The 24,842-nt window shown below is 38.9% G+C and overlaps 1 protein-coding gene across 1 annotated transcript; it reads right to left on the bottom strand.

The window, feature by feature from the left end:
• Positions 1-18,873: 18,873 nt before the first annotated feature.
• On the bottom strand, positions 18,874-23,540 carry LOC103449741 (linoleate 13S-lipoxygenase 3-1, chloroplastic-like). Its single transcript, NM_001293999.1, is given in 8 exon segments — positions 18,874-19,630; positions 19,804-20,067; positions 20,247-20,548; positions 20,771-20,964; positions 21,132-21,461; positions 21,566-21,803; positions 22,638-22,918; positions 23,186-23,540. Coding segments are annotated over 8 exon segments (2,721 nt in total).
• Between the last annotated feature and the right edge of the window lie 1,302 nt (positions 23,541-24,842).

Genomic DNA, 24,842 nt, shown 5'->3' with positions numbered 1-24,842 from the left:
TATCACTTTTGGACATTAACGATTCAATAATTTATTTTTATACTTTAAATTGTTTACATACTTTCGTGGTCTCGAAGCACTCACACTTAACTTCCCGACGAGACTCAAATCCACTACACTTAGTTGTATATTGCATTTTGTGTGTCTTGCAGGAACCTCTCTTTTATGAACTAAACGTTCATAAACTAAATTGAACTTGTAGTTTCAAATGTAGTGCCTTTGAAACCCAAAGTTTTCATAAAACAATACACCCATGAAAACCCGACGTTTTTCATGAAAACCATGTTTTAGAACTCGAATGTTCTAACTTTGATGCTATGGATGATTCCTTCCCATAGCAATAATCACAATCTTGCTCCCTCCAATTCAATAGATTGTCGAACCGTGACAAGTTTGATTTTCCTAGTTTGGACGTTCCTAATAGAAACCACTTTATGTGGGGTACAAGACGTGAATATCCACTTGACTATCAAGAAGTTGAGACACCATTGAAGCCAACAATGGCATGGAAGAGCTGAATAAGCCTCCGCCATGATCTTCATTCGAAGACTTGTGCTCAAAGCATTGCAAATGGAAATACCACCCGATCGAGAATTCCATGGCTCTTTGGCTCGCTTTTACGGACTGTCTAATCATGAAAGACATTGCCTGAAGCAAACCATGATTACGTCCACGAATGAGTACAATTATGAAGTTTATAAATCCGATCAAATTTTAACTGGAGAATACTTTTCTCGTCCTTCCATGTTTCTAACTCGCCCCTGAAGTAGCAGTGTAAAAAGCGAAAGTTTACCAAATTCTCGGATCTAATTACTACCACAAACGTGAGAGAAAGGTATGGACCTAGTTCGGTTGGAGTCTATCGAATTACTCAACCCAGTTCAGTTAAAGCCTACTGAATGGTGATGCACTGCTTCGACAGTGATACACCGAATGGCATATTCTCTCACAATCCAATTTCGAGTTTGTTTTTACAACATATGGTAGAATCGGGGCCTGCCAAGGTGTGGCATCATGCCCGAAGCATGATCCTTGGTAGTTAAGACCTAAAACTTCAAGAATAAGGGAAAATATTCTCGAACCTTAACCCTGCAGAATTTATTTCTATCTCGATAGAATAGACCATTGGTTATGCACATGTTCTTGCCCTTACCAATGTTGTTAAGGAGTACCATTCTAGTAGTCAATACGTGAGACTAATTTTGCTCCACCAAACATCGTTGGAAAAGCAGAATTTTGACATGGATGGCCTTGTTGGTTGAATCCCCTTAGTAAAACATTTACTTTGTGAACATTTTTCCATGTTCTTGGATTCACATTTGGTGTATGTTTTACTTATGGATCATCTTATTTATATTGTCCTTGAATATGAGTTAATTAAATCATGTTTCTTAATACATGTGACCAATTCAATTAAACACTTGATTAGGTAGGAATTTAGGGAAGTTAGTTGTCTGGATGAATGCGTACTACGCACACTAACTTTACACCTAAATCACATCTTTAACAACGACTTCAGGTCTATTCAACCTGATTAAAAGCATTGGCACGCTCCTCGTTGTATGAATAGTACTGAATCACCATTTAAGGAACCTTAAATGCTCCCTAACGTTGAGTTTTTAAGGATATTCGAGATGACAATGATCATAAATGAAACCACTCAAGTAAATAGAGTGAAATATCTTTACACCACCTCCAAAAATTGAGCTTGCAGCTTTGATTTGGGGCTAATGGGTTGTCTCCCAACTGGGAATACACCATATGTGGCCGGCCTAGAGCCTGGTGATTGAGCAGTTTACTTGCTTTGGCACAACCTTTTGGGACACTTAGGTCGAACAATGATGCTACAACGCATCTCCTTATCTGAAGGAATGATATTATACTTATAAGCACACTTTGCCAAGCATGCTCATTAGGGAAATTGATTTTCTATATCATTCCTCACAAAGATACGACACGACTTTCTTTTCACAGTGGATTCAAAGGAATATATGTGGACTAATCCAACCAAAATGCAGACCATATAAATACTTATGGTTTTGGCATTTGGGTGTGCATTCCAAGTGCCAAGTTGCGCCGCCGCAACGCACCACCATGGGTCCTCAAAAAAGGATGTGTATCTTTTGTCGATCATGATTCTCCTTCACATTAGCTCTCTTCGAGCCCTTGCATGCGATCTCTTTACCGCTTATTTGCGGGTTGTCACTTTAATGAGACAGTATTCCCGCTGTTAAGAGGAGATAAGAACGTTAACGTTCCTGTATAACGGCGCGAATTTGCGTAGACGTTCATACTGCACAAGTGTGATAAGCAAGTGCGATGAATTCTAGCTTTCAGAATGTTGCTCCAAACACATTCCTCTGATCTAGCTAAAGTGACGAGATCATATATCAATTACAAACATGCCTGTAAGGATAGACGTACTTAACGGACGTCGAGTCAACATCCCTAGAGGGTGTGCCGCCCCTATTGGACCGTTTGGATGCCCTTGTTGGATGGTCCAATACACCGGTGGATAGCCAATCAATCTCTCTTGGCCTAGAGCATGACAGATCACTCGGTTTGTAGGATTCACTTCCTTATAAGAGGAAGGCACGACACAAAATGAATCTACACTTGATCATTGTTCAAATCATTTCCATCTCATGACATTAATTTGGATTTCTTCTGAGACTTAAAGTTCTTGGTCCAATATACTAGTTTGGATGAGGTAAATGGAATTGAAATGAGATTATCATCGATGATGTTTTCACTTATATGGTAAATACCGACATAAATGAAAAGCGATGATATCGAACCGTGTTCCGTTGATTAAGTGACAACGTAGAACTGATTGGACAATTAAAGTTACAGTGCAGGTCAAATTCTTTACCAAAGTGTGTATTAGACCTGTTGTCCTTACATTGCCCAAGATAACCCTGTTGTGTTACAAGTGGGAAAGGAAGTGTATTGAGGTGAATGAAATAATGCGATATGATGCACGTCTTACGGTGCAAGGTTTCTCTAAAAACGTCATGTGATTGATAGCAGCATTATGAAATGTGGTTAGTGCTTCTCCATGGGGATATAGATATGGAAATTTACATGTAAGTTCCCGAAGAATTACATGGACTGGTTCAAATAGTTCCAAAACCATGGAACACCCTCTAAACTTGTTTTGAGGCATTCACTTATGGATTGAATTATGCCTTTGCGTGTTAAACTATGAAGTCTTATTCCAAATTGCTAGAGTTACAGTTTATGTCGTTAACACGAATCTCACTAAGACTCTGGAAGAGCTTGAGAAAACTTCCTCATTTATGCCTTACCCGAAGTTGAAGCATTGTTCTAACGATATTTTGGTCTACCAGTCGAACTACACCCTGAATGTGTCACCTTTTAGTATACCCTTGATCATCCATACGTTATATGCAAATGAGACCCTTGAAAAGGTTAAGGAATCCGAAATTCCATATCTAAAGTTCAACTGTGCTCTTCGTTGTACTTAGCTCATTGTATTTAGATATAACATCTCATTCGCTGTTGATCTTGGTAAAGATGTAGCACCGCGTCTACACGTAACCACTGAATTGGTATTAAAGATGTACCTTGAAGGTACTACAAGGGAAAATCCCAGAGCATCTCAAGTAGATCCAACCCCCCTGATCCTCGGAATGATGCTTGCCTTGTTTTTATGCTGACGCAGGTTACTTATCAAACCCGCACAAGGCAAAATTCGCAAATGGTTATGTTTTTACTGTTAGGGATATCACAATATCTTGGAGGTCCACGATATGACCTTAGTTGCGAAATCTTCGAATCGTTCCAAGACTTACCTCAATTCACTACGCCACAAGTAAGACATGGTTAGGAGTTCTTGTTGAGCATATTCAAAGTACTTGCTATGTTTTCATCCATCGTTGAGTCCCAACGATCCATGAATATTATGTCGCATGTATCCACCACCCAAGCCATAATACATCAATGAAGCCAACACCAAGACATATTGCGTCTACATCTACATCAGCAAAGCATCAGGAGAATAAAGTCATGAAAACCGATCACAGACAACCTTGCCGACCTCTACACGACGTCACTGTCGAAGTCAACCGTCCAGAAGCTTCTTCGAGGAATTGGTATGCCTAACTATCATATGCAATGCTTGTCGTTCTCATTTGGAAGTTATGTCAAACTCAGAAAGAGTATCCAGAAGTATACTTACTTGATCTTAATGTACTCTTTTTCCCTACGATTATGAGCATTTTTCCCACTAAGGTTTTGCTACCTAACTAGGTTTTAACGAGGCACCCATCCTGGGCTGATCATACCCTTGTGAGCTATTCTACTTGCGTACAAAAGACGTATAGTTTTGATTTAATGCAACTTCTCACTTTTCTCCTCAGCCTATGGGTTTTCTCCCACCTTGGGTTTTACCATAGCGAGGTTTTGTGAGTTTTACTTTTTATGCATTCTTCCGTTGATTTAAAACTCGTATTCGCTCATTGTGCCAACGACTTCATCAACTGTACTTACTTTATCGCTGAAGACCTGATGCGTCAATTACTCGAGTATTTACACAGTCAATGGGGAATGTTGCAGTCCTATTAGAAATTGAGAAGTCCAGAGAGTTTACTGAAAAATTGGAAATTGAGAAGTCCAGAGAGTTTACTGAAAAATTGAACAAAAATGACCAAGGACTCATTGGTTTCTGTTCCTAGTTACATTGCTTGTCGTGGTGGGGGTGGCGTGGGGTTGCGGACGGTGGGGGGAGGGGTGGGTCGTAGCTGCCTGCTAGGGTTGTTGATGGTGTTGTGTAGTGAGAAGGAAGCATAGTTGGAGTGTAGCGACCAAAACTAGACAAAAAATAAGCCGAGTAATGTTAGGTAGACAAAATTTGTATACAAAATTTGTAAACTTAAAGATGTGTCACCAATAAGAAATAAACATTTTAATCAACATTTAAGTAATAATTCAATCATCACTTCCATGTCATTTAGTTTATAAATTTTTGTTTACACATTTAGTCTTTTAATAAGCCTTCCACAGTGAGGTATAACTATCCCCCTTCTGCCACTCAGTGCTACAGTCTGGTGGTATTTCTTTTTATTTGGAAATGAGAGATCTTAGGTTTAAATCTCGTTGATGGCGAATTCGATACTAAATTAGGCTGTCCATTGTGTGACTTAACTGAACCCCCTCCTCTTAGTGTAAAAATATCGATGTACTAAAAAAAATTACCATCCCCCCTTCTCTCCCTTCATTTTATTTGTATCTTTTAATTTGGTATTTATTTGCTTATGCGTTTTAAACCTTCTTTTTTTATGCGGTGGATATGAAAGAGAATGATTTAGCGATTGGACCCTGGCAGGGATGAAACAACGTATGAGAAAGAAAAAAAAAATACTTTTATTGAGATATGAAAATCAGTGTGAGTTTTTGTTTATTCAACTTATTATGAATATTATGAATTTATCTTACGCTTTTCTTTTTATAATTTTGGCTGACAGTGGAAGATGACCTATTCAATATGCAATACAGGTATTATTGTTTCAAGTTTAATTTTTTCTTGATTTGTGATTTCTTTCTTTTATTTTTCATAGATGGAGATAAAATATTGATTACGCTGGGACAAAGTTGAGATGAAGCGAGAGTATGAAGAGGATTCATACTGGCTAGTGCATGTGAGACCATATCCGCCGGATCCGGCCCAGAGTAAGATCTAATCCATCCACCGCTTGAGAGGAGACAACAATAAGGTGGTTCCGGGCACAATCTCACATACTCGTTCCTCCCGCTGAGTCAGCCCACTCTGGGTGGAGCGAGTCATCTCGGAGGATCGTCAACGCCTGTCTTGTCTCATCAGGACAACACCTTTTCACCCATTTGATTGGCAATGCCAAAATGTCGGCCCATGCTGCACGAGGGGCAGACATCGCTGCTCTGAACGGAGGACATCTTCGACTGACTGACCTTGCCACCAACCTCCTACTTGTCCTGACGACATAGAAAAGTGTTTGAAGGCTCAGACCGACTCCTCCCGGCCTATAAATAGGAAAATCGACTCCTCACAGACGGTTAGACATTCTGAACCCACAAAACACTTAAACACTCTCACTTCATACTCAACTGACTTGACCGTCGGAGCGCCCACGTTGGGAACCACCACTCGCAGTGCTTGGCCTAATTGTCCTTACTTATCTTTGGTTTGTGCAGGTTAGAACCACTCGGTTGTCCAAAAATCGCTCCAACAGTTTGGTGCTTTCAGTAAGAGTTCAAATTCATATTCCCACGTAAACAGCTTTACCCCCACCCATGGCCAATCATCTTGACCCCCCATATCACCCAAATTTGCCTGAGATAAGTGCAACTTGTCTAGCGATTGAGGCAACTACTGCCGGAAATGTACCCCCGGAGTCTGCTGAGGAAGATCACACTCCACCACCAACTCCACCTGCATTGTGGGTGCTATACTGGACCCCATTCTGGAGATGCCTGGAGAGGATGAGCAATGACATGACGAACCTCTGACGTAATCACCCAGCCTCATCCTGCTCTCACCCACGGAAGCTGCCCCCGTTGAGGCTCCGCCCATGATGCAATCACATGGTCCAAATAGCCAGATGAAAGTCCTCCCTGATAATCCTAGATGACCTAATTTCGATCTTGGAGGTTCCAGCTAAGTGTTCTCGAATGGTGGAATGCAATCGCATTATGAGGGATACCCTTTCTCCGATAACCTATGTGGGAACTTTCACTAGATAAGTTCACGTAGCCGAGGGTGAAATACTTCAAGGGAGACTCCGACCCATCTAGCCATATCATGTAGCATAGGAATGCCATGGCCCTGTACAGCCACCACATTGACCCCCTAATGTGTAAAATGTTCCCTTCTACGCTCGAATAAAATGCGATGAAGTGGTACATTGGCCTCTCATCTAGGTCCATCACGAACTTCATAACTTTGTGTGATGAGTTCATGAAGGCCTTCTCCACGTACAAAGAGGTGAAATGCGGGAAGGATGCCTTGTGATCTGCCAGAGAGACAATAAAAGCCTTATGGACTACATTAAATGATTCCGCACGGATTTCACGGAAGTTGATAGGCCGGATGACCTTATGGCCGCCACAACATTCAAAAAGTGAACCCCCATAGAGTTCGAGCTCAACAAGAAGCTACATAAGCTAAAATACGAGTACATCACCTTGGCCGAAGTGCTTCGACAAGGAAGAAGAGATAGTCACATGGGACGAGGAGAGAACCACTGAAAACGAATTCCACTACGGAGCCACGTGTGCTGGAATGAAGGGTAAATGAGCCCGGTATGAGCGCAGCGGGGGCAAGTGAAGAAGACCAAGACTGGTGGACCGACTGGAGCCCCGGGCACAACCCTAACGATAGCCTTAAGGAGATTTGCTCCAATCCTTGTCTATACCAAGCTAAACACCTCCCTCAACAACGTTATGGGGAATAACACATAGAATTCCTCAAGCCTATTCTCCATCTCTCTTTCTCTTCATGTCGTGCCTCTCTCTCTTTTCCCTCTGTTAAATATTGACCACAACAAATTTAATATTTTTTTTTTTTTTTACAAATTACCATTACGGTTTTTTTTTTCTTTTGGGTCAATTTTGGAATTTTTTGTTTGAGGCCCTTTATGTCTGCTTATTTTTTGTCAAGCCTTATGACTCCAAAAGAGACTTCTGCCTTTTTGATAGTAAAGATGATATTAAGGTCCATATAAATTTTACGTATCCCCAAAATGGGAATTTTTTTTTTTTTTTTTTTTTGTTCGAGGTAAAATTAGGGGAATTCTTTTACCTGGACTAATAATCAACAATTATTTTTGTTAATGGGTGAATTACTTAATAAAATGCAAATTAAAAGGACATTGTACATCGACCATGCACGTCCAAGTTTAAAATAAATGTTAAAAAATACTAACCTATAGACAGGACGTCGTTTATGCAAATATAGCATGAATAATGATTTCTTTGTCAATATTTACTAGCATATAGTACTACAAAATAACAAATTGATCACCCCTAAAGTTTACCACACATGACATTCAAAAGCCCTAAATAATAAACAAATTTAAGCCATGAACATACAACAGCAGGACAACAACTACAACACTCAAAATTACCGTCAATTAATCAACGTATCAACCAAAATCAGAGTCTTTATGTTGGGTTAGGGTGTGGGGGTGAGAATCTGCATCGAACTAGTAGTTTCACACGCCATCAACTAAATGAGTCATTAGTGGTTCTCGGGGTGGGTAGGAAACTCATGAGCTAGATCAGGCCGCTCAATTGAACGCATGCATTTGGTGATAGGACCCTACCAAGTCTCATAACTGTTTCCTTATCCTTTTGATATTGCCTTAGTTGTAGTGGTGGCTCAACATTAGGAATTACTAAGTTCTTTCTTTGACTGGGATTATGTGGGTAGATATAACCCATTGTATTTCCTTTATGACTATGAAATGAATTAATCCTTTAGTTTTTTCTATTTTTTATCCTTTACCTTATCTTCCTCTTCTCTATGCAGCTAGAACCCTAACATTTGGTATCCAAAGCCCAAGTATACTTCCATGGGCAAAAGCAACGCGTTGATGACGGCTGCCAATGTGTCTAAGCCGGAGTTCAACCGAGAATTTCAGCAGCAGCAGATGTTCACTTGATTCCATGACTTCCATGATACACTCACAATGATGAATCTTCACCACAACGATCTGCAACACCACATCGCCGATCTATAGCACTCTCTCGCAAATTTTTTCGTCCACTGAGCTCAGCAAAAGCATTTCCAATAGAGAGTGCTGGATCAGCTCCAATCTCTCAAAACTCAACCCCATCCCATCCCATTTCCCAAATTCCAATAGGTTCCATATCAATTTCTCTTGGCTCGACCCCATTTTACACTGTCCACACCTACCCATCCTCCACCAACGTGGAGACCTTCGCCTTCCTAACCCATCACCACCACCCATCCTTCAGGGTCCCATATGGCCACTGGTCTGTCGTCCTTCTCCTATTCCATAGCATCACTTCACTCCATTTACCATACTACTAGCCACCCCCACCTCCAAATACATTTCACCCTTTTTTTCTGGCAATTATATAGTCCATTCGTTGGACTAAGACCCATACTCTTCCTACCCCTACCAGCCATCTTCCCCATCTCTTACTAAGCCAAAACATTTGAAGATTGAACTCCCTCGTTTCTTCGGGGACAACCCGTAGAGGTGGATTTCCACAGTGAAGGAATTTCTTGATTACCATAAGATCGAGGACCGCCACCGAGTGACGATTGTGGGGCTACATCTGGGAGGTGACATCACCCATTAGCTTCGTTGGTTTAAGATGTTTTTTCCTTTTTCGTTGTGGGTTACCTTCACAACCCAACTACAACAACGTTTTGGGCCTACAGATTCCTTAAATTTTAACATGGCTTCTTCTCACATAACCCAAACTAGGTCAGTTGAAGCGTATGTGGGACTTTACATTTGGCTTTCTTGTCGAACTCTATATCCGTCTAATGTCCAGTTATTGAGGGCTTTCTTAAGGGGCTTCTGAGATGAATTACAAGATGATGTGATGGCTCAAAGGCCTCAAACCCTCGTGTGTGAGATTGAACTCGTTCATATTTACGAGCACCAACAATGGCGTCGCTCATCCTTTCGCCCAAGGTTTTCCCGTTCATATGCCATCACCTCCAAACACACATCTCCCTCCCCAGCCACCTCATCTATCCAACCTTCAATGAACTGCCCACCTTCACCACCATCTACCATAGCTTCATCTAAACCGGTCTTACGCCTCACCCCAAACATAAATGTTAGCACACCGAGAACATGGCATTTATTTAACTGGAATGAGCAATATCAGCTTGTCACCAGTGCCGCCAATCCCATGTGCTCAAGCTACTTGTTGATGATGACTTTCCGGATCTAGCAACGAAGACCGATGACCCTACTCTACCACCCCTAGTTTTGATGGAACAACCTGATGAACCTATTGCACTCAACGCTATTTCCGCCACTAAGCATTTGTAAGGCCATGTTATGCAATTTTCCGGGGGGGAGGGGGAAGGTTCATTCACAAAATACTAACCTATAGACAGGACATCGTTTATGCAAATATAGCATGAATAATGATTTCTTTGTTTATGCATGGACATCAAAGCTTTATCAATCCGTAAGTAGCTACCCATTTAGGCATGGACATCAACTTGTCCAGCAGTGAAGCTGTCATGGTCGCGATGGGCCAATATTTTCGTACAAAGGGCATGGCCCACAAGGTCTCTGTGTGGCTTCAGGGATATGCCTTTAGTAATGACTTTCACTTCCTAGTTTTCGTGGGGTGTGACATGGTTCTTGGTGTCGATTGGCTTGAAACCTTGGGCTTCATTGGCTGGAATTTTCTTTTTAAGGTTATAGAATTCTCTTTTCATGGGACCAATTACAGGTTGGTGAATGTTTTCCCCCCTTTTTTCCCCTTCTTTAGCACCATATACGGAGGTGGAACCTTTAGTCGGGGATCCTATCAATGGCATCACTCAGATCTACAGCCCCTATATATTAACCCTTCATGCATCCCTACCGCCGAACATCATCCATGCATTGTTTCTCCATTATGTTGACTTATTTATACCGGGAATCACATTGCAACCCCGTTGTACATCAATCCTCGGATTCCTTTACTTTTCGCAACAAGCCTGGTAAATGTACACCCATATCGCTATAGGTATGCTCATAAAGTGGAACTTGAACGACAAGTGGATGAGATATTATCGGTGGCATCATACAACCAAGCCTCAGCCCTTTCTCATCGTCAGCTATATTGGTTGCAAAAGATGATAATTCTTTGCGTTTTTGTGTCGACTATAGGGTTGTGAATTCCTTAACCATCAAAGACCACTTTCTGATTCCCATTATTGATGACTTATTGGTGGAATTACAAGGTGCAGTCATTTTTTCAAAATTAGATCTCTGTTTTGGCTATTACCATATACGAATACACGAGGCCAAAATCCATAAAAACCCGTCCCGAAAATTATAGAACAAAAGGGTATTTTTGTAAATTTTCACTTTGGGCTAGATATTTTGAAATAGGATTGCTTTTGGTCTAAATTGGTGTGCCTTAGAGGCCCATCCTTGATTTTGTCCCCCAGGCACAAATCCCTCATCTCTCTCTCTCTCACAACTCTCTCATCCCTCTCCCTCACTCTCAGCCCTCTCATTTCTCTCTAAAAAACCAACCCTCCTAGAAGGTTTTCACTCAAACAACAACACACAACAACCTAGACTACACCACAACCTTCCTTCATTGTCCCTACTAGTTCTTGAACCAAGAAAATAGAAGAAAAACCATTCGAAAACTCACCCTCGAGCTGCATTGTTCAAGGAACTTCTCTTGCAATTTCTCACCATTTCCGACAAAGGTAAACCTCAAAATTGGTCCCTATCATTGTAAATCTGAAAATTTCCAGGCAATGGTCATTTGGCCATTTTTCAGGCTAACTCCAGCCACAACTTGGTCCCCACTTAGTATGAATCTCTTCTCCACATTCCTAACTACATTTTGGCTTTTGAATCACTCAATTTTGTTGAGTATTCACAAAGTTATGGACGTTTAAAGTTTACACAAAAATTCCAGCAAGTTAACAGTTTTCCTGCAGATAGTCACATTTCGAGGCGTTTTCTGGCCAATCTCTTCGTCTCGTCTAGTACTACAACTTTCATTTTTGGATCACTTGATTTGGTTGAGTAACGAAGAAGTTATGGGCATTTGAAGTAGTGCCCAGAAATCAGCCAATTCATTGGCTTGAAAACGGGTCAACCCGACCCAAGTCCTTTAAACCTAGCCCAAAACCCACAAGCCTTCAGCCCAACCCATGACCCTTGTGATGTTGGAAATGTGCCCTAAGTCCAATCATATGATGATATATTACGAACATTTCACATGTTAAACTAATCTTGTTTAATATAAAGGGTGAAGATTATTGTTTGAAGTTGTCTCATATAAATGTTATATGCTTAAACGATAAGTCCAAGGAATATGTAATTGGGAGGATGTGATCTAAAGAAGTTAGATTCATGAGACAATTCTCTTTCGTATACATATCCTAAATGTTCTTGATCCTAGGATTGCCAATTGGGCATTGATAGTCCGTTAAGATCAGTAAATGTTATGTCTTCTCTTAAGGAGAGTGACTGGTCTCGAGTCATTGGTGTGACTGACACCAAGACAAACATGTAGGTGCTCAATAGAGAATGAGTCCACTGAACACGATCAACAAGGAGTTCTCATACTCATATCACATGAGAACTCATGGTTGGGATAATGCAAAGTAGTCCTTTAACCAGAGGCATCATAGTTGTCTTATGGTTAGGTCCTTGATTTTGACTATGTCAAAGTCACTCCGTCAGAGGGTGTCCATAGCATAGTTAGGGTAAAGCTACTTAGCCATGGAGGCAAGTGAATGCGCAACAAGAGATCTCTAACCTTCAAACCGTTTGAGGGAGAATACTCTATGATATGATTAAGAATCTCTGGTCAGAGTATGAATAAGATGAGTAAGGATAATTAAATGGTTAATTATTTATGACTATGATTAATTAATATGTTAATTAATCAAACGAATAAGTTCGTTATAGACCTCGGGTTGGTTTTAGGCCGCACTGCCCAGTGGGATTTGAATGTCAAGCCCATTAACTCAAGTTGTATGACAACTTGAAAACACAAAGGGGTTGAAAGCCCAATGAATCCTTAAGGCCGGCCACATTCTAGGATGAAGGGTTTTGGTTCTTTTGTCACTTAATTGAAGGGACTATATAAAGAACTTTATAACATTTCATCATTAGGGTTTCTTTTGGAGAAAAGATGAGAACACAAAGCTCTCTTTTCTCTCTAAGACGTCGGCCGACATAGAGGAAATTAGCTAGCAATCTTACTTCCTCTAGGTCACTCATCTCTTCATCAATGCTCTCCTTGGTATGGAGACTTAGAGGTTCTCTATTTTGGGAACTTGAAGAATCCATTCTACCATCCTCATCCAAGAAATTCGTGGAGCTAAGAAGTAAGGAATGAAAGCCCTACCTCTTGCATGATTAACCTTTACTTATGCAAAGAGGAATCAACAAAGATATAATATTTCTCAACTCACTTAGTTCTTGAGTTGAGTCTTGGTTTACCACACTCACTAGGCCTTGAATTTCATGGGTAAAGTTTTGTTTTGGAGTGCATACAAGCATAATTCTGCCATTTAATTGTTAATTCATGCATAGATGTTGCTCAAATGAACTAGTTTTCACAAATATTTCCTTCATGTGACCCAAACCCATGGGCCTTCTAACTCAGCCCTAACCAGGGCCCAACCTTTAAACCTATTAACCTTTTAACCCAAAGCCCAACCCACCTAAATCTAACCCTAACCCAAGTCCAAACCCTAAGCCCTAAACCCTGTTGACCCAAACCCAGTGACCCGACCCGTTTGACTGACCCGGTCTGACCCGTTAACTTTGACCGTTGACCCGTCAATGTTGACTTTTGGGTTGACTTTTCGGGTTTTGTCCGGGACCCCTCCTAGGCTAATTTCGACGTCCTGAATCCATTTTTGACATCCGTTTTCCCAAAATCAATCGATTGAATATAGTTTTATTAATTGGACTCTTTCTGTACTTAGGTGCATTTATTGTGGAGTTCCCTTCTTCGCTAGGTTGTGTGGTTTTTCGACGGTGAAGTATCTGTGAATGGACACCTTCTAAAATGCATGTTTTAATAGTAGAAATGCACACATGAAAAACATGATTTAATGGTTACGTTTTATGAGTAAATTAGATTTACACTTTATTATTATCATGCTTTACTAAGAATATTTTGGAATACCATACTTTATCGAATTTATGTTCTTTGTAGTATATATGATGGATGACTATATACTATTTATGAACATATTTTTACACTTCTTTATAGTATATATGATGGATGACTATATGCTATGAAGATGATTTTGAGATATATCTACCTATGTTTGGAAAGATTATATTCAATGGTTTTGTGTGTATCTAGTGGTCACTGTTCTGCCTACGGGCGATGATACTTATATTGCCTATGCGTATGGGAGATGATACTTATATTGCCTTCAGGCGGGCGTGTGTAGGGCACTGTTCTGTGCGTACGGCGGAAGATACTTATATTGGCTTCAGCCGAGCGTTGGTAGATGGCTTTAGCCGGAAGATACTTATATATGATACCACTAGTTAGCACACTATACGATATATGTTTCATGAAAGGTTTTATGGTATGCTAGGGTTTTTAGAAAAAAACCTATTACTCTGTGTATGATAAAGAAATGCTTGCAGTGGTTTTTGCAGTACAAAAGTGGCATTTGCATTTGCTTGGCCATCAATTCAAGATTCTTATGGATCATCAACTCTGAAATATTTTCTTGATAAGTGTATTACTACTCCTGCATAAGAGAAATGGTTGCTGAAGTTACTTGGGCATAACTACACCTTGGAATATAGGCCAGACACTTCGAATAAAGTCGCCGACGCACTCTTCTGCCACTCGGAGATTCTTTCATTAATAGGCATCTCACAACCCCTTTTTTACTGCAGTGCAAAAATTCATGGGTCATATTCGCCAATGCACTCTTCCATCGCTCGGAGATGCTTTCATTAATGGGCCTCTCTCAGCCCCTTGTCACGGCCTTGTAGCAGGACCAGACAAGTTAGGGGTCTTTTAAACTCCAAGGAAATCTCCTATATTACAAGACACAAGTATTTATGTGTCTGTCTCTTCCTCTTGGCGATGTCGCCTCCTTCTTGAATTCCATTTTTGTCCCTCAGAGGGAGATTTAGGGTTCTTATGCACCTACAAACACTTGACACTTAATTTCAATTAACCAGGCTTGAAAAATGATGTAAAAATTTTGTAGCTGGTAATGACTTGCCAATGTGCCAATTATGAGATGATCAAGCCCCTAGTCTATTGCAGCCTCTTTCCATTCCCAGCCAAGTCTGATTGGCATCGCAATGGATTTTATTAAAGGTCTTCTATCGGTCCATGGAAGGAATGTTATTTTGGTGGTTGTTGTTCGCCTTTCCAAGTATGAGCATTTCATCCCTATCAAACATCTATATTCAACTTCTAAGATTGCTGAGATATTTATTCAAGAAGTTTTTCGTGGTCATGGTATGTTGGCTTCCATAGTCAATGATCGGATTCCTATTTTTATCAGTGAATTTTGGGCTGCCTTCTTTAAACAACAACACACCATTCTTTAGATGAGCTCGGTTTATCATCTCTAATCCGACGGGCAAACGAAAAGTGCTAAATCGCACCATGGAACACTACTTGCATAATATTGTGATAGATAAACCTTGTGATTGGATTCAGTGGCTGACATGGGCATAGTGGTGGTACAACACCACCTTCCAGTCCGCCATTTAATTGACAAATTTCCAAGTTGTTTATGGATACCCTCCTCCCATAATGTCCACGTACCTTCCAAGTTCTTCCCTAGTTCATCTAGTCGATGTCATTCTTCGTGATCATGACTCTTTACTCAAACATTTGCATAAGCACTTACAACTGTCACAAACAAAATGCGCCAACAAGCAGACAAACACCGGTCTGAGAGGACTTTTCAAGTTGGAGACTGGGTTTTCCTCAAACTTCAACCATACAGGTAGACCCATCATGTCCAAAAACCACTGTCCCAAACTGGCCCTTCACTACTATGGAACCTTCCAAGTACTGGCTCAGGTTGCGCAAGTTGCGTATACACTAGATCTCCCTCCTCATTCCTGCATTCATCTTACCTTTCACGTGTCCTTGTTCAAAACCAAGATTGGTAATCATATTGGAGCTTCTACAACTCTGTCAATAGTATACTCTGATGGTACTCTCAGGTGGTCTCCGAAAACGATCCTGCAGTGTGGTATGTTCAAGCATGCTAATAAATCAGTCACTCTTTGGTTAATCAAATGGGAAGGTCTTCCAGAACATGACGCAACATGGGAGATTGCAGATTCTATCTTGGTCTGCTTTCCTAAGTTCGTCGCCTAAGGATAGACTCTTTGTAAGGGGGAGTGCTGATAGGACCCTACCAAGTCTCATAGTTGTTTCCTTGTCCTTTTGATATTGCCTTAGCTGTAATGGTGACTCAGCACTAGGAATTACTATGTTCTTTGTCTGAATTAGATTATGTGGGTAGATATAAACACATTGTATTTCCTTTATGACTATGAAATGAATTAATCCTTTAGTTTTCTCTGTTTTTCATCCCTTACCAAATCTTCCTCTTCTCTGTGTGGCTGGAACCCTAACATTTGGACAACAAAGGAGAGTTGCGAGTGAGTGTGTCATAGGAAAAGAGAAAAGTGGAGGGTGATGAAGGAACGAAGGGGGGTGAATTTGTAGTTTGAGTTTGGAATTTGTGCTCCATGCCATTTGGGGTTAATGCAATTGTTTAGAAATCAAATTAGGTTTAGAAATCAAATTAGGTTTCAAGGTCATTGGCTTAAGCATCATAATTTTAGTAATGTTGCTTTGAAATATCCTGCAGGATTTTCGCCTATGGAAGATTTCATTGCTAATTGTATGGTAATCTTAAACTTTTCTTGAAGCAAAAGAATAATTAACTACCAAATCTATTTGATGAATTATCTGAAACACAATTACAACTTTCTCCAATTCAAGATCTTTCATTTTTTTTTTATCATTGTAATTTTAAGCTGGCGGGAAAAATAATGGGACGGCCGTTCATCATAAAAATTGTCAACAAGAGGAACTCTTAGGTGCATCATCAACTGCTAAACTATATATATGATTGATGATAAAATTGATGAAGATTCATCAGCTGCAATATTTGCTTTATGATTCATGATAACACAAGATGCCAAATGTGGTACTACTAAATCAATCTATTCTTTATGACCTGGATGAGAACCTTGGAATTTATTCAACTTACAACTAGGTCTGGTAATTTCTGACACGACTTGTTAACCCGATGTGAAATGACACGAAATTAACATGTTATCGGGTCGACACAATAACGAATCGGGTCATTACGGGTAAGGTCTAAAATATCGATATTATCCCGATATTTCTATCAAAATTTCCGTATTTTTTGACTACCGATATTTCCGATATCATCGATATTTTAGACCTTCATATGAACTCTATGTGGTATTAAGTCACTCATGTATCTTACCATGCAATGTATAAAGTATAAAATATTGTACTAATTCATTATATATAAATGATTATGGTGTGTTTAAATTTCTTTCATTAATTACTACATATTTTCTACACTCACAATGTTTGCCAGCTCGCTATATAATCAACTTAAATCAGTTAAATTCATCATGCAATGCATTTCCTTCCAATTTTTTGTGATAAACTAATAGATAATTGACTAAATAAACATCCTGCAAAGTTTCAATAAAAATTTCCAAGTTTTTCTTACAATTTTCGTGGTTTTTATTCAATTTTTATCGATATCGATAATATCCCAATATTTCCATCGAAATTTCCGTGTTTTTGGACTACTGATATTTCCGATATCATCGATATTTTAGACCTTGGTTACGGGTAATTCAATAAGCACCTGTTAAGATAACTGATTAATCCAGGTATACAAATGGGTAACTCGATACACGATAAACAAAATATTAATTTAATAATTTTATACTTCTAAAAATTACTATAATCATATATATGTAGCGCATATATATTAAATTAAATTTAGAAAATTGATGACCATTAGATTGGTTGTCCATTGTACATTAGGTTAGAGCCCAGACTATCCTCCTCTCTCATTCACTCCAATCTATCCAGACATCAACACTCGGCGCCGCTCTCAGTTCAAGCTTTGTTGTGTACACAAGATTGGTTCTTTGGAAAAATAAGGTATATGATATAGTACTATTGCTTTGTTTCTTTTCATAATTATTTTGGTAAACTTCTCATAATTTGAATGGTTTATAATGTTTGGTTTGTCTATACTACTTAGTTTATGTGGAAGAGAGTTCTGATGTAGAAAACCTTACTCAAAACATCATCAACATAACTCTTGAAGGCAATAGATCAAGCCAAAGTTCCAATACAATTTCCCCATTATGATCGATGAAAATTGAAGGATTTTGTAAAAGGAATAACATGCAAGTTTTGAGTTTCATTGGCAAGGTTTTAACTTCTGAGAAAGGCTTCACAACCTTGAAAAGAAAAACTCCTCCATTTTGCATATCCTTGCACATTTGATATTTTGTAGTAGACTAGTAGTGTGTATTGATGCTTTTTTATTAGACTCTTATTTTAGAGTGTTAGATATCATATAGTACTTAACGACAAATGTGTTTTTATGTTTTGAAGTAATATTTATATGGCAATGTGGTATGTGCAAATTTAAGAAATATATATATATATATATATATATATATATATATATATATATATATATATATTTTTTTTTTTTTTCTTAAAAGGTCTAGTCATTTTACCTATTGGGTAAAGTGACCTAACATGTTCAGGATCCGTTAAGATAACAGGTGTGACACGACACAACCTATTAAGATAATAAATGTTACACGAAAACGACACAAAACACAACCTATTTGTCAGACCTACTTACAACACAAGAATAACCAATAGAAAAGGAATTAAAAAGAAATCAATGATAGAAAATAGAGAGAAAATGACTAACTTCTAGCACATCAATTAATTACGATTAGATTATTTACCATATTACATCCCACTAGATAACCCTACGACAAAATACCTTAATGATCTAATTAATTACAAAATATAGAGAATGGTCAATCTTAATTGCCACCACCACCTCAAAATAATAAAATAATGTTCATGAGCCCCCACTTTCTAGACTCATATCGAAATACTATTCGGCACACCACGACATGTAATCCCAGGCTCGGAACTTGGTACAAGCAACTCATAAGGCAAAACTCCTGCTCCACATCTATGCTTAAGACTTGGATCACTATTCCTCCTGTCAATCTCCTTCTCAATTTCCCTAATCTCCGCAGAAAACTTGTGAAATGCCTCCACCACATCCGCATCCCCTGACCAAGTAGAAGGTTGCTGCCTCTCCCCGAGGTACTCCTCGTCCGGTGAATGTGTTGATAATATGTCCACCACAGCCATGTATTTTATGGCTTGCAGGACGCTTGGCAAAGCTGAGAGGAAGAACTTTTGTGGGTCTGAGATGAAATTTGCGTATTCGGGGTCATTCTCCTCCGGGATCATTCTTCTCATCAGGGGTGGCCTGTTGGGGACATATCCTCCATAGGGGTACTGTGCAAAATTGAGTGCAGCATGTTGAGCTGATGCTAGCCAGATTAATGTGCTGAGGATTGAGACTAGGTCATCTGCTGTGGACAGTGACGGCCACCAGTTTTCATGGCGGAGATCAGCATGACCTACATTGACGGACTCCGAGTACCAGTCTTGCAGCTCTCTGTCGTTTCGGATTAGGCTTGAGTCGGGGTAGTAATGGTGCACGTAGGTTCGAACCCAGTTCTCAATTGCACCCCAGATGAGTAATCCATCACTGCCATATGGGTAATCTTCCATTACAAGTCTCACACCGTGGGCTTGTGTTGGATCAGGCACTGCCATACCCCTACATTAAAAATTATGAACCAAATAAATTAGATAAATAACATAGAAACATATATCATATGGTAACGTGTGCTAACAAGACATATTGTCAAACTATGAATTTGAACCATATATTCAGAAGAATAGTAAACCTAATGCAAACGCATGCAATATGCTAGATCTTTTGTCACCTACCTTTGTACAAGATCTGCAGGAAGGCTTTGGGTGTCAAAGCGCCAGGTTTGGTATGCTGAAGAACTGATTTCCATGGCATAGCGGCCTGGAGTGAAGCATGACTCGATGACACCATCAGCGTTGATCAAGATCTGGCGAGCCAGTTTATTGATCTCAAGAGTGTATCTCATGTGCGGATCCAAAAGCTTGTAAATCGGGTGCATTGCGCTTAACTGTCTATGTGCTGCCAAGATAAACGGCTCTAGGGTAGCATGGGTACGAAGCCTGCAACCAATGCAACAAATTTTCAGCACAAACATGTACAACAAAATCATATATTATTATAAAATAAGTAACCCCAAGTTGGCTACATAAACTATTATGGCTAATTTGATAATATATAATCAACTGTCACAAAATATAGTTAGTCAATTATTATGAACAAAAAAAGAGAATTTACGTACCAATGGTGTACAAGTTGGTGGACGCCAGCGTCATTGGCGCAGACATGTGCCTTAGCAAGCTGCCACATCCAGTTGGTGGTGGCGTCAACAGCAGGTGTCAAAACACGCTTTGATCTTGAACTTGGTCCTGTATTGGGGAGGGTAAGCTCGATAGCGATGGGCTTGAGAACTCCAGTTGGTGTCAAGAAATAAAGGGTACGAGTTGCGTAGGCTTTTCTCCCATCTAGAGCATTAATCCGATCAAGAAATGGAAGATAGACGTCATGGTAATCCACCATGTACAACTTGTTCTCATCCAACGCCTGCAAAATTAATAAAACAAACAAAAAACAAAGATGACCATCAACGATACAAAAAATGGTTGAAGAAAAGATGGATAGTCCCATAAAAAGGTTGGAAATATTATTCACGCTTTCAATTTGTTGTAGTTAAAATACCGATATTTAACTACAGAATGATGCTCGGAATGTTTTCCTAAAAAAGTCTGGGACTATTGAAATAGTATATGGGATAATGAGTAGTACCTGATGTACAGTCATGCCATAGAGATAGGGTGTGATGTGTTCTTCTTTGAGAGCAGACTCTAATGGCCCATAAACCTCAGGATCAAGTTTGCTTTCTGGTGGGAAAACCTTAAGCCTCTCAATGCTCAGTGGATTAACCCCTGCCACTGCTTGGCGGGCAAATTCGTCATCTCGCAACCAACACAATTTGTCCTCTGCACATGGAATAATATCTCAGTTAATCAAAAGATTAATCATGGCTTTTGATTGATTCATTATATTCCCACACAATGACTGCGCACTACATATATTTATATACTTAGTGGGCACATTGAGGGATTTTAATTAATTAAGAGCATATAGGTTGAAGAATTGAACTCACTGCTTAGAATCTTGGGGGTGTCATATTTGAGAACGCCCTGGTTATAGTCCTGGAATTTACTGACCATACTTGGCAATGGAAGCTTCTTTAAAAATTCATCCTGCAAACCCAATTTGAGGAGGACGCCCTCACTGTAGAGGCTGTCGATGTCAGCGAATCCCCGGAAGTCTTTGTCAGCTTTGAAGCTGGACATTAGGGAAGGGACCAAGTTGTGAAGGACACCCTTGAGCCTCCCAAATAAAAATGTGTCCATTTTCGACTCCTCAAATTGTTCATCTCTTGGTACATACATTGGTAGTGGCTTCTCAACCCTACTCTCCGCTAGCATATCTGAGCCACAAACAAAACAAATAGACCATTTAAATTTAAGTTATTAACAGTCATAGTTTGGCAACATAATGTGACAGACTATGTGGCGAGTGAACATTTCATACCAGTATCAGTTGGGGGGCGACCGGTTCGACATCTTCTAGGGTAGGGAATTTTATTACCGCCAAGTGTAGGCCTAGCAAGGTCGATTCCCTTATCAGGGTTTCCCAAATCATTATACAAAGCATAGTCATAGATCCTATCTGATAATTTTCTAACTCCAGTGCCATCACCCCTCAGATTCTTCAACTCCCTCTGTCTCAGTTCCTTAAGCCCATCAGGAGTCTGGTCTGGTAAATATGGCTGCTCAGAAAGAAATAAAAGTCGATAATTATTTAATGCATTTAAACATGCTGCCAAAAATTAAAATTCTGTATTGATATTAAAGTAAGGGTAAAGTGGGTTAAATTTTTCGAATCCGGATCCTCTTAGTGGAAATTCCGGAGAACCATTAATCATATCCGTTCATCGTACATCCTGCGGTCAGAAATTATTCTAAATATTTTTATTTAAAATTAAATACAAACAGTACCTGACATAAATTGACCGCATTACGATGAACAGACACGATTTACGGCTCCCCATGATCCTTACTAAAAGATCTGAAGAGGATCCTGTTGGAAATTTTTCAACTAAATTTGTAAACCAAATTATGTGTCATCAATAAAAAATAAGCGCGTTAATCAACATTTAAGTAACAATCTAATCATTAACATCCACATTATTTGGTTACAAGTAATTGAATATTTTTTTTTAAAAATATTTTAATTACTAATATTATAATATTTAATGTACTTGACGTATTTTCAGCACATTGAAAATTGTTTCCACGGGGCTCAGGGAGATAGATTGAAACAGTGAAAGGACAAGAAGTGACCAGCCAATTAAGTTATACTTATCTAATGAAAAAAAATAAAATGTGACGCTAATGGCTGCTAGCTATCAAGGTATGACCATTCAAACTTCTCTTATGTAAAATATACACCAAGAAAGTATGCATTAATGTATGATTGATTCACAACAATACCGACCTAAATTATAGGTCATCACTTGCAGATATCCAAAGCCTAAAATAAATAATTAGGTTTTGACTTTCCAATCTAGGCCAAGCAAAATTAAGGGGAAAATGAAATCTACCTTGTTGCAGAAGACTATTCTTTTCTCCGGGTGATCTTTCTTAGATTGCATCCAGGAATTTACAGGAAAATGCAGGGGACCGCAGGCAAAACCTTCAAGGGTTATGGTCTCCAAAAAGAACTCGTTCTGGTGCTTGTTTGTAACTGTAATTGCTCCTGGGACGCCAAAACTTGAGTCCACAGTAAACTCAGCTGTATAATTTACCCTCTCCGCTTTTAGATTGGATTTTTTAGACCAATCTTTTAGCACTCCTTCACTGCTTTTCTTGGGAGCCTTTGTTCCTATAAAAAATTAAGAACACAAAGAAGAAGAAAAAAATTAGTACAATTCTTAAATTGCATACTTGAATTTTAAGTTCATCATTTCTGAAAGAAGAGTGATTTCCATGCACCAATTTTCTCACATACGCACCCTTGTTTATCTCTGACATTCGAATTGAATAAAACAAAGAAAATCAAGTGACGGAAATAAACATGGTGTGCAGAGGAGAAAAAAAAGTGTGGAGAAATTGTTTCTTTTCTAAGAAAATCAGATAGAAAGTTGCTTACTTGGGTCTAATTCTGTACTGACAAGCTCCAAAACAACATTTCTGCCAATTTTGTCAGTGAGGGAATCCAAGTGTTTGGAAATGGCCTCTTTAAAATCCTCCTTGATCTTATTCCTCACAGTCACAACAGCTCTCACCTTCAACTTCGCAGGCTTCTCAGCAGAAAAAACAGGCACAATCTTCACCAAATCTTCACTGATGGCTGCCACAGGACCCCTCTGTGCCCTCCTCAAATGGACCAGCCTTCTCTGTGAAGGAACCAAACTTGGTCTGGCCAAAAACAACTTAGAAGATGATGAAAAAAACTCAGACTTTTCAATCAGAGAACTACCAATGATTTGTTTAGCCAGTGCCATCTTCTTCTTCTTCCTTAATTCTCTGCAAAACTTATATTTGTTCGAGAAAGTTTGAATCCTTTTCTTTTCTTGCTTTGTGCAGAGAAAAAAAGAATGGTAGTTGCAGAAGAAGTGAGATGATTTATTTGGTAATGGAATATGCAGAATACGATGAGTTGGTGCTTCTGCTTTGGTATATATATACAAAGAGAAAATGATTATGCGAGAGAAAAAGTTTGTTCTCACCGTCCACACGTTTTATAAAAAAAATATATGTGCTTGTGAAAAACACTTAGGTTTTTAACCCTACTTTTTAATGTTGGCTTTGTTTTTTTGTATTTTTGTTTTGACAGTATCATTCACACATTTTTATTTTATTTTTAACATATTTTTGTTAATTTGTGTTTATTAATTTTTTTTAATTCATTCAATTCAAACGGTTGAAAATTAAAAATATATGTAAAAAGTAAAAATAATTATGTAGGTAGCACAAGTTTTTAGTTTTTGGGAAACATTTTTTTGGGAGGAGTTCAACTTCAAAGAGAGAGAGAGACAAAAGGGTCCGAGTCAAAAACGAGTTTCAGGTTTCCGAGTAAAGACGCGGTGTAGTGGCATAGGGAAGTCAAAGACTCGGTAGGAAATGTTGGGTTCAAAGGACGAGTATCTCCTTGTCTTCTGTAGAAATGGCAACTGCGTCCTTGTGTAGTAGAAAAGTTTCATCAGTGCGATGTTGATTCTTGTAGAAGTGGATCAACTTTACTAGTCCTTGGTCCTTGGTCCTTGGTCTATGGCCCATGTTTGATTTGACTAAATATATGGTCTTTGAAAAAAAAAAAAAAAACTAACAACTAAGCTTCTTTTTTCTCTTTGACCGTATTTGGTTCTTGTCTAATATATTACTTTTTTTTGGTATAAAATGGGGATAGGAATCCTACATCTTTAGCCTAGTCATAGTTTCGTACCAATTATTTTAAGAGAATTTTAATGAAAAACTTCTGATACTATTTATTTTAATGAAAAAATAAATTTTTATACTAAAAAGTCAATCATGATATTATTCACTTTACCCTTTATTTTGTCCTTATTGTTAAAACTCAAACTTTTCAAGTCTTTTTCATTAGTTTTCCTTTATTCTAAAACAATCACTTTTTTGATATTTAGTTGTAATAATGATTAGATGTAGTTATGTCATCGTTATTAAAAATGATCTTTCTGTAACCAAATATAATAAAATGATCTTTCGTGCTAATTCCCATCATTCTACCCACTCTCTCGTTATTGACCACTAGATTAACTCCAATAATTTTCAACATTTTCTCACGA

Source organism: Malus domestica, chromosome 17 (genome assembly GCF_042453785.1).
Source record: "Malus domestica chromosome 17, GDT2T_hap1".
NCBI lineage: Eukaryota > Viridiplantae > Streptophyta > Magnoliopsida > Rosales > Rosaceae > Malus > Malus domestica.
The sequence above is the reverse complement of the archived record's forward strand: the minus strand, read 5'-3'. Positions and strand labels throughout refer to the sequence as shown.